The sequence below is a fragment of the Salvelinus fontinalis genome, chromosome 23 (genome assembly GCF_029448725.1).
Source record: "Salvelinus fontinalis isolate EN_2023a chromosome 23, ASM2944872v1, whole genome shotgun sequence".
NCBI classification, from domain to species: Eukaryota; Metazoa; Chordata; class Actinopteri; order Salmoniformes; family Salmonidae; genus Salvelinus; species Salvelinus fontinalis.
Genome location: NC_074687.1, coordinates 6,023,401 through 6,039,259, shown reverse-complemented (window position 1 = coordinate 6,039,259; position 15,859 = coordinate 6,023,401). Strand labels below are relative to the sequence as shown.

Sequence of the window (15,859 nt, the reverse complement as noted above, 5' to 3'; positions counted from 1 at the left end):
TGATCTCTGAGTGAAACCTCTTAACTGTGAGTGTCTGTTGTTTTTCCACAGCACCCCGACTCCAGCCACAGAACAGGAGGCTCAAGGAGGTCAGTGTCACACACACCTTTTATACCTTCCTTATCCCTCCATCCTTTCTCTCTCTGTTGCCTCTTTCTCTCTCTCTCTCTCTCCATCTCCTTCTCTCTGCTCTGTGATGTGCTCAGACCGGTAATAGCCCACTATAGCTGTCTAATCCACATTAGTAAGCAGTGCATCCACAGAGTTCACCCACACCAAACCCCTCTGGCTATTGATTTCTTGCCCCACATCACGGGCTCAAGCCAAGCAATGCCTCTGACTATCGATGTGTTGTGGTACACATAGTGCTGTGGCAGTCATGAATTTCATCAGCTGGTTATTGTCGTGCAAAAGACTGCCGGTCTCATGCTAATTTTAATTTATTTAGCATAAACACGTTTAGCATCTCCAGTTCTCCATGCATACAACCCGCATACAAAAGTCTAATATATCAACTTAATATACACCATCACAATAAATCAGTTATTTATTTTAGTCTGTTCTAAAGAAACATGATATGAAGAAAATGTATTTCAGAAGAACAGAATATGAGTTGGCCTACTGTATGTTCTCTGGCTATGCTACCATGCCATAGGATGTAGTCTTGTTCATTTAGCTGACAATAGATGCTTATAAGTCCCATGCTATTATTTTATCTTATATGATTTTATAGTAAGAAGAATATAATTCAACTTAGCTGAATAAAATAGAAAGGATATTTTTCCCATTCCAGAGCGAGTGTACATATGAAGTGATTATGTTGAAGTAAAAGTGATCATTTGAAACAGGTTCTATAAGATAGATTTAGAGTTATTCGGTAACTTTAGTTTTGAATGATACGAACCTTCGAAATCAAAACATATATGGGCTGCGACTATAGGCTCTTGATGATTTGAGAAAGTCGCCAAAAAAGCTTGTGCTCTGTTCCTTGCCTCAGGCTGCACAGCTCTTCTCTCATCAAGTGGCCATATTTTCACCCATCAGACTATTATCAATTGAGTCTTGTCTTTACTAATATGTCAAATGAGTTTAGATTTAGAATGGCCCATTATGAAATGGGCAGTAACAGGAACAGGGGTAGAAAGACATGTCATCCATATGCACTGGAATAGTGAATGGAGGCCACTTTCCTGCTGGTTTGTTTTCAATCATGCTGGGTAGGCTACTCTGGTTATTTCACTCCACGCATCAACCACTTTTTGAGGAGCATGCAGCCTCTCGCTGTGCGACAGGTGATATTCTGCCAAAACTCTGCATGCCATGGGCTCTCCAACCCTGTTCATCGATAGTAACATGTTTTCACAAGAAACATATTTAATTCAACTGTGGACAGACCCTTTCTCTGCGCGCTCGAGAATGGAATGAAAGAGATAGGGGAGGAGATGGAAAACATGTTGGTGACATTCTGTAGCTATTAATTATTGTCAGCCTATTAATTATGAAAATATAAAAAATGCCCTCAAAGGCGATTTCTAGAATTTGTTCAGTTTTGGAGTATACAGTGTATTCAGAAAGTATTCAGACCCCTTGACTTTTTCCACATTTTGTTATGTTACAGCCTTATTCTAAATTTGATTACATAATTTCCCCCCTCATAAATCTAAACACATTACCCAATAATGAAAAAGACCTGACTGGAGTCCACCTGTGGTAAATTCAATTTATTGGACATGATTTGGAAAGGCACACACCTGTGTATATAAGGTCCCACAGTTGAAAGTGCATGTTGGAGCAAAGAACCTGATGGTTACTCTGACAGAACTACAGAGTTCCTCTGTGGAGATGGGAGAACCTTCCAGAAGGATAACCATCTCTGCAGCATCCCACCAATCAGAATTTCATGGTGGAGTGGCCAGATGGATGCCACTCCTCAGTAAAAGGCACATGACATCCTGCTTGGAGTTTGCCAAAAGCCACCAAAGGACTCAGACCATGAGAAACAAGATTCTCTGGTCTGATGAAAACAAGATTGAACTCTTTGGCATGAATGCCAAGCGTCACATCTGGAGGAAACCTGACACCATCCTACGGTGAAGGATGGTGGTGGCAGCGTCATGCTGTGGGGATGTTTTTCAGCGGCAGGGACTGGGAGACTAGTCAGGATCGAGGGAAAGATGAACGGCGCAAAGTACAGAGAGATCATTGTTGAAAACCTGTTCCAGAGCGCTCAGGACCTCAGACTGGGGGGAAGGTTCACATTCCAACCGAACAACGACCCTAAGCTCACAGCCAAGACAACGCAGGAGTGGCTTCGGGACAAGTCTCTGAATGTCCTTGAGTGGCCCAGCTGGAGCCCGGACTTGAACCTGATCGAACATCTCTGGAGAGACCTGAAAATAGCTGTGCAGCGATGCTCCCCATCCAACCTGAAAGAGCTTGAGAGGATCTGCAGAGAAGAATGGGAGAAACTCCCCTAAATACAGGTGTGCCAAGCTTGTAGCGTCATACCCAAGAAGACTTAAGGCTGTAATCGCTTCCAAAGGTGATTCAACAAAGTACTGAGTAAAAAGTCTGAATATTTATGTGAAGGTTTTTGCTTTGTCATTACAGGGTGTTGTGTGTAGATTGACGAGGTGACATAAAAAAAAAAATCAATTTTAGAATAAGGATGTAAAGTATCAAAATTAGGAAAAAGTCAAGGGATCTGAATATTTTCAAATGAACTGTAGGCTAATCCAATTCTGTACCAAATCTTAAATCAGTTTTAAAAATAAATACAAATCTGCTGTGCGTAAACTGCGGTAGGCTATGTATTGTATAATGGCACAATCATTATTTTAATTCAGTTTTGGGGGGGGGGGGGGGGGGGGGGGGGGGGGGGGGGGGGGGCGCTCATTTACTGTATAGGCCAGTGCGGATGCATAAACTCTAATATGCATATTGTAAGGGCTGTCTCTCTCCTCATCCTCGGACGAGGAGAGGAGAGAAGGATCATCAGACCAAAATGCAGCATTCGGGAAGTAAGCTATCTTTTTATTATTAACGACGATGGCAACACGAAACAAAACACTTTCAAATATACAAAACAAGAAAACGACGTTGACGAAACCTGAACATAAACTTACATAACTAAACGTAAACTCACGGACAGGAAACAGACGACATCAAAATAAACGAACAGCCAAACAGTCCCGTATGGTACATACATTCAACGACACAGGAGACAATCACCCACAAACAAACAGTGAGAACACCCTACCTAAATATGACTCTTAATTAGAGGAGAACGCAAAACACCTGCCTCTAATTAAGAGCCATACCAGGCAACCACAACCAACATAGAAACAGATAACATAGACTGCCCACCCAAAACACATGCCCTGACCTAAACACATACAAAAACAACATAAAACAGGTCAGGACCGTTACAGAACCCCCCCCTCAAGGTGCGAACGCCGGGCGCACCAGCACAAAGTCCAGGGGAGGGTCTGGGTGGGCAGTTGACCACGGTGGTGGCTCCGGCTCTGGACGCTGTCCCCACACCACCATAGTCACTCCCCGCTTCTGTCTTCCCCTCCCAATGACCACCCTAAAACTAACATCCCCTAAATGAATGGCCAGCACCGGGACAAGGGGCAGCACCGGGACAAGGGGCAGCACCGGGACAAGGGGCAGCACCGGGACAAGGGGCAGCACCGGGACAAGGGGCAGCACCGGGACAAGGGGCAGCACCGGGACAAGGGGCAGCACCGGGACAAGGGGCAGCACCGGGACAAGGGGCAGCACCGGGACAAGGGGCAGCACCGGGACAAGGGGCAGCACCGGGATAAGGGGCAGCACCGGGATAAGGGGCAGCACCGGGATAAGGGGCAGCACCGGGACAAGGGGCAGCACCGGTACAAGGGGCAGCACCGGTACAAGGGGCAGCACCGGGATAAGGGGCAGCACCGGGACAAGGGGCAGCACCGGGACAAGGGGCAGCACCGGGACAAGGGGCAGCACCGGGACAAGGGGCAGCACCGGGACAAGGGGCAGCACCGGGACAAGGGGCAGGTCCCGGCTGATATACTCAGGCAGATCCTGACTGAACGGCTCTCGACGCTCATGGCTGGCTGACGGCTCTCGACGCTCATGGCAGGCTGACGGCTCTCGACGCTCATGGCAGGCTGACGGCTCTCGACGCTCATGGCGGGCTGACGGCTCTCGACGCTCATGGCGGGCTGACGGCTCTCGACGCTCATGGCGGGCTAACGGCTCTCGACGCTCATGGCGGGCTGACGGCTCTCGACGCTCATGGCTCTCTGACGGCTCTGGCTGCTCATGGCTCGCTGGCGGCTCTGGCAGATACTGTCTGGTTGGCGGCTCTGGCAGATCCTGTCTGGCGGGCGGCTCTGGCAGATCCTGTCTGGCGGGCGGCTCTGGCAGATCCTGTCTGGCGGGCGGCTCTAGCGGCTCCTGTCTGGCGGACGGCTCTAGTGGCTCCTGTCTGGCGGACGGCTCTGTAGGCTCATGGCAGACGGGCGGCTTTGCAGGCTCATGGCAGACGGGCGGCTTTGCAGGCTCATGGCAGACGGATGGCTCAGACGGCGCTGGGGAGACGGATGGCTCAGACGGCGCTGGGGAGACGGATGGCTCAGATGGCGCTGGGGAGACGGATGGCTCAGATGGCGCTGGGGAGACGGATGGCTCTGGCCGGATACGGCGCACTGTAGACCTGGTGCGTGGTGCCGGAACTGGAGGCACCGGGCTAAGGATAAGCACCTTCCTACTAGTGCGGGGAGCAGGGACAGGGCACACTGTACTCTCAAAGCCCACTCTATACCTGATGCGAGGTACCGGCACTGGTGACACCGGGCTGAGGACAAGCACATCAGGATTAGTAGGGGGAGAAGATACAGTGTGTACAGGGCTCTGGAGACGCACAGGAGGCTTTGTGCGTGGTGCCGGAACTGGAGGCACCGAACTGGATACACGCACTACAGAGAGAGTGCGTGGAGGAGGAACTGGGCTCAGGAGACGCACTGGTAGCCTAGTTCGTAGTATAGGCACTGTAGGTACTAGGCTGGGGCGGGGAGGTGGCGCCGGAAATACCGGACCGTGGACCGGCCTATGTAGGCGAACCGGGGAAACCATGCGTAAGGCAGGTGCCATGTATGCCGGCCCGAGGAGACGCACTGGAGACCAGACGCGTTGAGCCGGCCTCATGACACCTGGCTCAATACCCCATCTAGCCCTGCCAGTGCGGGGAGGTGGAATAACCCGCACTGGGCTATGCACTCGTACAGGACACACCGTGCGCTCTACTGCGTAACACGGCGCCTGCCCGTACTCCCGCTCTCCACGGTAAGCCTGGGAAGTGGGCGCAGGTCTCCTACCTGCCCTTGGCCCACTACCTCTTAGCCCCCCCCCAAGAAATTTTTGGGTGTTACTTACGGGCTTTTTGGGCTTCCGTGCCAGACGCGTTCCCTCATAACTCCGGTTCCTCTCTCCGGTAGCCTCTACTCTCCTCAGTGCCTCCAGCTCAGCTTTCGGACGGCGATATTCTCCCGGCTGTGCCCATGGACCTCTCCCGTCCAATATTTCGTCCCAAGTCCAGGAGTCCTTGTTGCCCTGTCGAGCTTTCCCTTGCCGCTTGGTCCTAATTTGGTGGGTGATTCTGTAAGGGCTGTCGCTCTCCTCATCCTCGGACGAGGAGAGGAGAGAAGGATCATCAGACCAAAATGCAGCATTCGGGAAGTAAGCCATCTTTTTATTATTAACGACGATGGCAACACGAAACAAAACACTTTCAAATATACAAAACAAGAAAACGACGTTGACGAAACCTGAACATAAACTTACATAACTAAACGTAAACTCACGGACAGGAAACAGACGACATCAAAATAAACGAACAGCCAAACAGTCCCGTATGGTACATACATTCAACGACACAGGAGACAATCACCCACAAACAAACAGTGAGAACACCCTACCTAAATATGACTCTTAATTAGAGGAGAACGCAAAACACCTGCCTCTAATTAAGAGCCATACCAGGCAACCACAACCAACATAGAAACAGATAACATAGACTGCCCACCCAAAACACATGCCCTGACCTAAACACATACAAAAACAACATAAAACAGGTCAGGACCGTTACACATATGAGGGTTTTTAATTAATCATCACCTTAGAAAGTGCTGTCCATTTCATTGTTTGGCTTTGAAACAACATCCACAATGACCATGTTTTCCACTCAGTTTCAACCTGTAGTACTTCAAATTGATCAATCACAGTGAGGTGAGTTTTAAAAGCATGATACTGTTTTGATGAGAAGTGTTTGATGTGATTTTATATTGATGTCAGAGTTGTTAGAGGAACCATAGAGCGCTGAGTACCAGTCCACTAGGACCTGATGGAGGGACAACAGGGTGCTGAGTACCAGGCCATTAGGACCTGATGGAGGGACAACAGGGTGCTGAGTACCAGTCCATTAGGACCTGGTGGAGGGACAACAGGGTGCTGAGTACCAGTCCACTAGGACCTGATGGAGGGACAACAGGGTGCTGAGTACCAGGCCATTAGGACCTGGTGGAGGGACAATAGAGCGCTGAGTACCAGTCCATTAGGACCTGGTGGAGGGACAATAGAGCGCTGAGTACCAGTCCATTAGGACCTGGTGGAGGGACAACAGAGCCCTGAGTACCAGTCCACTAGGACCTGATGGAGGGACAATAGAGCGCTGAGTACCAGTCCATTAGGACCTGGTGGAGGGACAATAGAGCGCTGAGTACCAGTGCACTAGGACCTGATGGAGGGACAACAGAGTGCTGAGTACCAGGCCATTAGGACCTAGTGGAGGGACAACATAGCCCTGAGTACCAGTCCACTAGGACCTGATGGAGGGACAACAGAGCGCTGAGTACCAGTCCACTAGGACCTGATGGAGGGACAACAGAGCCCTGAGTACCAGTCCACTAGGACCTGATGCAGGGACAACAGAGTGCTGAGTACCAGGCCATTAGGACCTGGTGGAGGGACAACAGAGCCCTGAGTACCAGTCCACTAGGACCTGATGGAGGGACAACAGAGCGCTGAGTACCAGTCCACTAGGACCTGATGGAGGGACAACAGAGTGCTGAGTACCAGTCCATTAGGACCTGGTGGAGGGACAATAGAGCGCTGAGTACCAGTCCACTAGGACCTGATGGAGGGACAACAGAGCCCTGAGTACCAGTCCACTAGGACCTGATGGAGGGACAACAGAGCCCTGAGTACCAGTCCACTAGGACCTGATGGAGGGACAACAGAGTGCTGAGTACCAGTCCACTAGGACCTGATGGAGGGACAACAGAGTGCTGAGTACCAGTCCATTAGGACCTGGTGGAGGGACAATAGAGCGCTGAGTACCAGTCCACTAGGACCTGATGGAGGGACAACAGAGCCCTGAGTACCAGTCCACTAGGACCTGATGGAGGGACAACAGAGTGCTGAGTACCAGTCCACTAGGACCTGATGGAGGGACAATAGAGTGCTGAGAACTAGGCCCTTAGGACCTGATGGAGGGACAATAGAGTGCTGAGTACCAGTCCACTAGGACCTGATGGAGGGACAACAGAGTGCTGAGTACCAGTCCACTAGGACCTGATGGAGGGACAATAGAGTGCTGAGAACTAGGCCCTTAGGACCTGATGGAGGGACAATAGAGTGCTGAGTACCAGGCCATTAGCAACCTGATGGAGGGACAACAGAGCGCTGAGTACCAGTCCACTAGGACCTGATGGAGGGACAACAGAGCGCTGAGTACCAGGCCATTAGGACCTGATGGAGGGACAATAGAGGCCTGAGTACCAGGCCATTAGGACCTGATGGAAGGACAATAGAGGCCTGAGTACCAGGCCATTAGGACCTGATGTGAGTTGGTTAAGTGAGTTGGTTAATACCAACACATGTCCTGAGTGCATAAGAGGAGATTACCATGAACAATCACATGGAATTTCACTGCGGTCATGACTCATGACTCTCTTTGTGGCGGTAATATGGTTACCACCAACAGCCCTAGGTACACTTTTCCAGGATTTGTCTAAAGAACATACTGATCTGGGTCCCACAATTTTGTGCAGGCTTTTGTTCCAGACCATTACCAATGTACCTGAGTTGGCTAATTAACTAAATATAAAGAGCTTGATTAAGTTGAATCAGACATCAGTGTTTTAAGAAAAGTGTTGCTTTCTTAAAAACACCAACCTTTCTCTCCCTAACCCCCAGAGGTCATCATAGAAGGGGCAGAGGTGGAGCTTCCCACAGAACCAACCAATGACATAGAGATGGAAGTGTTGGTGCGGCCTACGCGGGCCCAGTTGGAGCATGTGGTTGAGCTGAGTATCTTGCTGAAGGGAGAGAGGTACAGCGATGCTCTAAGAGACACTGCCAGCTTCCAGTACCAGACACTTAACCAGCAGTTCATTGACAAGGTACGACTCAGAAATGTCTGTTTCCCTCTTTATCTCTCTCCTTCTTCCCTACCTCATTCACTCATTCCTACTTAACATTCTTTCCTCCCAACATGATATCATAGGAAATCGTTATCCTGGCCCGTAAAAAAAATAAAAATAATGTTTTGATGATGTTTTTCTCAATACATTGCAATCAATGGGAAAGATGAGTATCACAGGGTTGACAATTTTCTTGTTATTCTCCTCTCTCCCTCTTTCTCTCCCCTTCCCTCACTCTCCCCCTTCTCTCTTTCCCTCCTCCCCCTCCATTCTGTCTCTCTCCTTTCCCTGCCTCCCCTTCCTCTCATCTCTCTCTATCCCTCCTCTCTCCCACCTCTGGCTGTATGTTGACTCTCTCTCTCCCCCTTCTGCTTTCTCTCCCCCCTCCTACCCCCTCTACCTCTTTCCCCTCTCTCCTCATCCCTCTCTCCCCCTTCTTTCTCTCTCTCATCCCCCTCCATTTTCTCTCCCTCTTTTCCCTCCCTTCCTCCCTCTCATCTCTATCTTTCTCTCTCCCTCCTCTCTCTCCCACCCTGTCTGTCTGTAGACAGACATAAAGGCAGACAGACACAGACAGGTAGACAGTTCCAAGTTTTCAAGTCAATTGAAAAAATGTGACCAAAATCCTCTTCAGAATTAGTTCAAGAATTCATAAAAATGGTCTTTGTTTCTGGATCTGCAAACCATTGTGTCCAATGGAGGTCAAAAATGATTTTGGGTCGATTGACTTCAAATGACATATGCCGGGTCATGATGGTCCCCTGATCACAAATATGTACAATTTGGGAAGATTAAACCTTTTTAACCCTTTGAAACCGCCCCTATGATCCCCAATGAAGTACTTCCCTCTAGTCGCAGGAAGCTGAAATTCAATGTACGGCCTCCGTGGGACACTTTTTAACGATGCCCTGTGTTTCAAGTCCTTCCGGCGCCGACCGAGATGGCCGCCTCGCTTCGCGTTCCTTGGAAAATATGCAGTATTTTGTTTTTTTATGTGTTATTTCTTACATTGGTACCCCAGGTGATCTTAGGTTTCATTACATACAGTCGGGAGGAACTACTGAATATACGATTAACGTCAACTAACCATCGTTCCTACCAGGAATATGACTTTCCCGAAACGGATCCAGTGTTTTGCCTTCCACCCAATACAATGGATCTGATCCCTGCCGTCGACCCTACGCGACGTCGTAAAAGGGGCAAACATAGCGGTCTCCTGGTCAGGCTTCGGAGACGGGCACATCGCGCTCCACTCCCTAGCATACTACTCGCCAATGTCCAGTCTCTTGACAATAAGGTTGATGAAATCCGAGCACGAGTAACATTCCAGAGAGACATCAGGGATTGCAACGTGCTCTGCTTCACGGAAACATGGCTAACTCAAGAGACGCTAACGGAGTCGGTGCAGCCAGCTGGTTTCTTCACGCATCGCGCCGACAGAAACAAACATCTTTCTGGTAAGAAGAGGGGCGGGGGGGTATGCCTCATGATTAACGAGACGTGGTGTGATCATCATAACAACACACAGGAACTCAAGACATTCTGTTCACCTGATCTAGAACTCCTCACAATCAAATGTCGACCGCATTATCTACCAAGGGAATTCTCTTCGATCATAATCACAGCCGTATATATTCCCCCCCCAAGCAGACACATCGATGGCCCTGAACGAACTCTATCTGACTCTTTGTAAACTGGAAACCACACACCCTGAGGCTGCATTCATCGTAGCTGGGGATTTTAACAAGGCTAATCTAAAAACAAAACTCCCTAAATTCTATCAGCATATCGATTGTGCTACCAGGGCTGGTAAAACCCTGGATCATTGTTATACTAACTTCCGCGACGCATATAAGGCCCTCCCCCGCCCTCCTTTCGGAAAAGCTGACCACGACTCCATTTTGTTGATTCCAGCCTACAAACAGAAACTAAAACAACAAGCTCCCGCGCTCAGGTCTGTTCAACGCTGGTCCGACCAATCTGATTCCACGCTTCAAGACTGCTTCGATCACGCGGATTGGAATATGTTCCGCATTGCGTCCAACAACAACATTGAAGAATATGCTGATTCGGTGAGCGAGTTCATTAGGAAGTCCATTGACGATGTCGTACCCACAGCAACGATTAAAACATTCCCAAACCAGAAACCGTGGATTGACGGCAGCATTCGCGTGAAACTGAAAGCGCGAACCACTGCTTTTAACCAGGGCAAGGTGACCGGAAACATGACCGAATACACACAGTGTAGCTATTCTCTCCGCAAGGCTATCAAACAGGCTAAGTCCCAGTACAGAGACAAAATAGAGTCGCAATTCAACAGCTCAGACACAAGAGGTATGTGGCAGGGTCTACAGTCTATCACAGATTACAAAAAGAAAACCAGCCCCGTCGCGGACCAGGATGTCTTGCTCCCAGACAGGCTAAATAACTTTTTTGCCCGCTTTGAGGACAATACAGTGCCACTGACACGGCCCGCTACCAAAACCTGCGGGCTCTCCTTCACTGCAGCCGAGGTGAGTAAAACATTTAAACGTGTTAACCCTCGCAAGGCTGCAGGCCCAGACGGCATTCCCAGCCGCGTCCTCAGAGCATGCGCAGACCAGCTGGCTGGTGTGTTTACGGACATATTCAATCAATCCTTATCCCAGTCTGCTGTTCCCACATGCTTCAAGAGGGCCACCATTGTTCCTGTTCCCAAGAAAGCTAAGGTAACTGAGCTAAACGACTACCGCACCGTAGCACTCACTTCCGTCATCATGAAGTGCTTTGAGAGACTAGTCAAGGACCATATCACCTCCACCCTACCGGACACCCTAGACCCACTCCAATTTGCTTACCGACCCAATAGGTCCACAGACGACGCAATCGCAACCACACTGCACACTGCCCTAACCCATCTGGACAAGAGGAATACCTATGTGAGAATGCTGTTCATCGACTACAGCTCAGCATTTAACACCATAGTACCCTCCAAACTCGTCATCAAGCTCGAGACCCTGGGTCTCGACCCCGCCCTGTGCAACTGGGTCCTGGACTTCCTGACGGGCCGCCCCCAGGTGGTGAGGGTAGGTTACAACATCTCCACCCCGCTGATCCTCAACACTGGGGCCCCACAAGGGTGCGTTCTGAGCCCTCTCCTGTACTCCCTGTTCACCCACGACTGCGTGGCCATGCACGCCTCCAACTCAATCATCAAGTTTGCGGATGACACTACAGTGGTAGGCTTGATTACCAACAACGACGAGACGGCCTACAGGGAGGAGGTGAGGGCCCTCGGAGTGTGGTGTCAGGAAAATAACCTCACACTCAACGTCAACAAAACAAAGGAGATGATTGTGGACTTCAGGAAACAGCAGAGGGAGCACCCCCCTATCCACATCGAAGGGTCAGTAGTGGAGAAGGTGGAAAGTTTTAAGTTCCTTGGTGTACACATCACGGACAAACTGAATTGGTCCACCCACACAGACAGCGTTGTGAAGAAGGCGCAGCAGCGCCTCTTCAACCTCAGGAGGCTGAAGAAATTCGGCTTGTCACCAAAAGCACTCACAAACTTCTACAGATGCACAATCGAGAGCATCCTGTCGGTCTGTATCACCGCCTGGTACGGCAACTGCTCCGCCCACAACCGTAAGGCTCTCCAGAGGGTAGTGAGGTCTGCAGAACGCATCACCGGGGGCAAACTACCTGCCCTCCAGGACACCTACACCACCCGATGTCACAGGAAGGCCATAAAGATCATCAAGGACAACAACCACCCAAGCCATTGCCTGTTCACCCCGCTATCATCCAGAAGGCGAGGTCAGTACAGGTGCATCAAAGCAGGGACCGAGAGACTGAAAAACAGCTTCTATCTCAAGGCCATCAGACTGTTAAACAGCCACCACTAACATTTAGCGGCCGCTGCCAACATACTGACTCAACTCCAGCCACTTTAAAAATGGGAATTGATGGAAATTATGTAAACATGTACCACTAGCCACTTTAAACAATGCCACTTAATATAATGTTTACATACCCTACATTACCCATCTCATATGTATATGTATATACTGTACTCTATATCATCTACTGCATCTTGCCATCTTTATGTAATACATGTACCACTAGCCACTTTAAACTATGCCACTTTATGTTTACATACCCTACAGTACTCATCTCAAATGTATATACCGTACTCTATACCATCTACTGCATCTTGCCTATGCCGTTCTGTACCATCACTCGTTCATATATCTTTATGTACATATTCTTTATCCCTTTACACTTGCGTGTATAAGGTAGTAGTTGTGGAATTGTTAGGTTAGATTACTTGTTGTTATTACTGCATTGTCGGAACTAGAAGCACAAGCATTTCGCTACACTCGCATTAACATCTGCTAACCATGTGTATGTGACTAATAAAATTTGATTTGATTTGATTTGAAGTCTTTACATTAAGAACTTACCATTCTACAGAGGATAAAAGACCGTGTTTTTGTGTAACTGCAGGGAGCGTGAAGGACCATGTTGAGGATTCCTGTTGCCACAGGAAGCTGAACCTAAACATAGGACATCCCTGTAAGGTCACGATTGGATGTGTACAAGGACGGTTAGCTAGCTCAATCGCAGTCAGTGGGGCATTATGGTTATGTGAGGGCTGTAGGTAATGCTTTTCTACGGAAGAAAGGCCTTCATCTCGGTGGGACAAAGTTTTCACTGTGAAGAGTACATTTCTAATGGTAGGCTGGCGTTCATCGAAAGCGTCTGTTGAACAAGACCATACATGAATTTTGCTTCTAGCCTCAACTGTTCTGCCAATGTCACTCAAAAACACATTAACTCTAGGCCAGTCTTCAGGTGAGACCTACCTTTCTGCCATGTAGTGGGGAGAGGGGCAAATTAATTGTTAATTTGATTAAGGTTAGGGTTATGCCTAGGATTGAGGCCCTAACACTAGCTTCATGTCCACTCCCAGCTCAACTCTAACACTAGCTTCATGTCCACTCCCAGCTCAACCCTAACACTAGCTTCATGTCCACTCCCAGCTCAACCCTAACACTAGCTTCATGTCCACTCCCAGCTCAACCCAAACACTAGCTTCATGTCCACTCCCAGCTCAACCCTAACCCTAGCCTCAACCATAACACTAGCTTCATGTCCACTCCCAGCTCAACACTAATTCTAACCGTGACCCTAACCTTCGCTTCATCTCCACATCTTGGCTCAACCCTAATGCTAGCCATAACACAACACTAACTTATTGTCCACATCCCAGCTCAACCCTAACTCCAAGAGCTGAGTCAAGATGTGAAGGCCAATGTGTTATGGTTATGGCTGGGGTTGGGGTTGAGCCGGGATGTGGACAGCTAGGGTAAGGTTTGGGGTTGAGTTTAGAGTTTGTCTGTCTTCCTGCCTGTCTGCCTGCCTGCCTGCCTGCCTGCCTGTCTGTCTGTCTGTCTGTCTGTCTGTCTGTCTGTCTGTCTGTCTGTCTGTCTGTCTGTCTGTGAGCTTATATGCCTGTCTGTCTGTGAGTTTATATGCCTGTCTGTCTTTCTTTCTTTATGTCTGTCTGTGAGTTTATATGCCTGTCTGTCTGTCTTTCTTTCTGTCTGTCTGTGAGTTTATATGCCTGTCTTTCTTGCTGTCTGTGAGTTTATATGCCTGTCTGTCTTTCTTTCTGTCTGTCTGTGAGTTTATATGCCTGTCTTTCTTGCTGTCTGTGAGTTTATATGCTTGTCTGTCTTTCTTTCTGTTTGTCTGTCTGTCTGTCTTTTTTTGCCTTGAATGCAATGTATTGACTTATGCTCCAATACCCTTGATGCATATCTATGCGTCAATATCCTGTCTGTGAAGGTGGGAAAGTAGATAAAAAGTTGGAGGAGGGAGGGAGCGAGAGGTGGGAGGGAGCGGTGGGAGGGAGAGGAGGGAGGGAGAGGAGGGAGGGAGCGAGAGGTGGGAGCGAGAGGTGGGAGGGAGAGGTGGGAGGGAGCGAGAGGTGGGAGGGAGAGGAGGGAGAGGTGGGAGGGAGGGAGCGAGAGGTGGGAGGGAGAGGAGGGAGGGAGCGAGAGGTGGGAGGGAGAGGAGGGAGGGAGAGGTGGGAGGGAGCGAACGGTGGGAGGGAGCGAGCGGTGGGAGGGAGCGAGCGGTGGGAGGGAGCGAGCGGTGGGAGGGAGCGAGAGGAGAAAGAGGGAGGTAGAGAGCGAGAGAGGAGCGTCATGTCTCTGAAGTCTTTCTCTATGCGTCCGTATTGTTATGCTAATCTTTCCTCATTGAATGCAAGGTATTCACTTAGACATCAACCAACTGACACTCATCTTTTCCAATTGACTGCAATTTATTGATAAACATCAACCCTGTGGCAATCATATTTTTCCACTGACTGTAATGTATTGAGAAAAACATAAACACTGTGACACTCGTCTTTTCCCATTGACAGCAATGTATTGAGAAAAACGTTAGCTGCATTTGACCTTTTTTGCAAAAAATGTGCCAAAATGAGGTTTTAAGGCTGGTAATGGTCTGTTCCTTTCTCTTTCAGCGTTCCTTCTCGCATTTCTCCACTTCACTCCTTTACAGTACTCCTCTTATTTCTTCCACTCTTTCCTTCTCCTTTCTTACTATCCTTTCATCTCGCTCCTCCTGTCATCTGTATCTTCTCTAAATCTTCTCTCTCATCTTCCTTCAACCCTTTTCTACTCTCTCCATCCCCTTTGTCCTCTTCTGGCATCTCCAAATCCATCACTTTGTTTGTAGGCTCTGAGGCTATAGTTATTCTTTGTTAATTTTAACACACAGTCAGGGCACTATAAAGAACCCACACAGTTTCAAATTCTCTTAATTTGACTGTTGGTATTTTACACTAGGCATACTCTGTGTGAAAAGATGCTGAAAGTTAGAGTTTATGATGTGGCTTGAAGCCGCAAGAGAGACTGGAATAGAGAAAGCAGGACACACACACACTCACTCACACACAGATAACTTTCCTCTACCATCAAGGCTTTTTGACTGAGAACAAATGGGTCAGACATTTTACTGCTGCTGGGAAAATAAGATGTTTTTGACTCTCCCCTGGAAGCCGTTAATGTAGTCATTATTACTCTGTCCATAGCCACGGGAAGTAGTTCGAAGGTTGGGGTGCTGACAATTCTTTGTTGCCATGGCGGGGTGCTAATGCAGGACTATTAAAAGCCCAGTGCACGGTGCAGCACCTTCAGCACCGCTAATTGCCACGGCTACGAGTCTGTCTTAAACTTTTATCACTCTGTGTATGGAAAGGGGGAGGGAGATGGACAATGAAAGAAGGAGAGAGACAGAAGAAGGAGGAGGAGAGGGACGGACATGTTCGGAAAAACACAATCTGACGTTTAAAGAAGTCGGCTGTGTTGCCAAGTGTGTCAGAA

At 48.9% G+C, this 15,859-nt stretch overlaps 1 protein-coding gene across 1 annotated transcript in view; it reads left to right on the top strand.

Moving 5' to 3' along the window:
* The window catches only part of LOC129821561 (interphotoreceptor matrix proteoglycan 2-like), a 56,277-nt gene that overhangs the window by 13,429 nt on the left and 26,989 nt on the right, over positions 1–15,859 (top strand). Inside the window, exons 4-5 of the mRNA XM_055879224.1 lie at positions 52–89; positions 8,254–8,459. Of these exons, the coding sequence (XP_055735199.1) occupies positions 52–89; positions 8,254–8,459 (244 nt within the window). The remainder of the gene's footprint in view (positions 1–51; positions 90–8,253; positions 8,460–15,859) is intronic.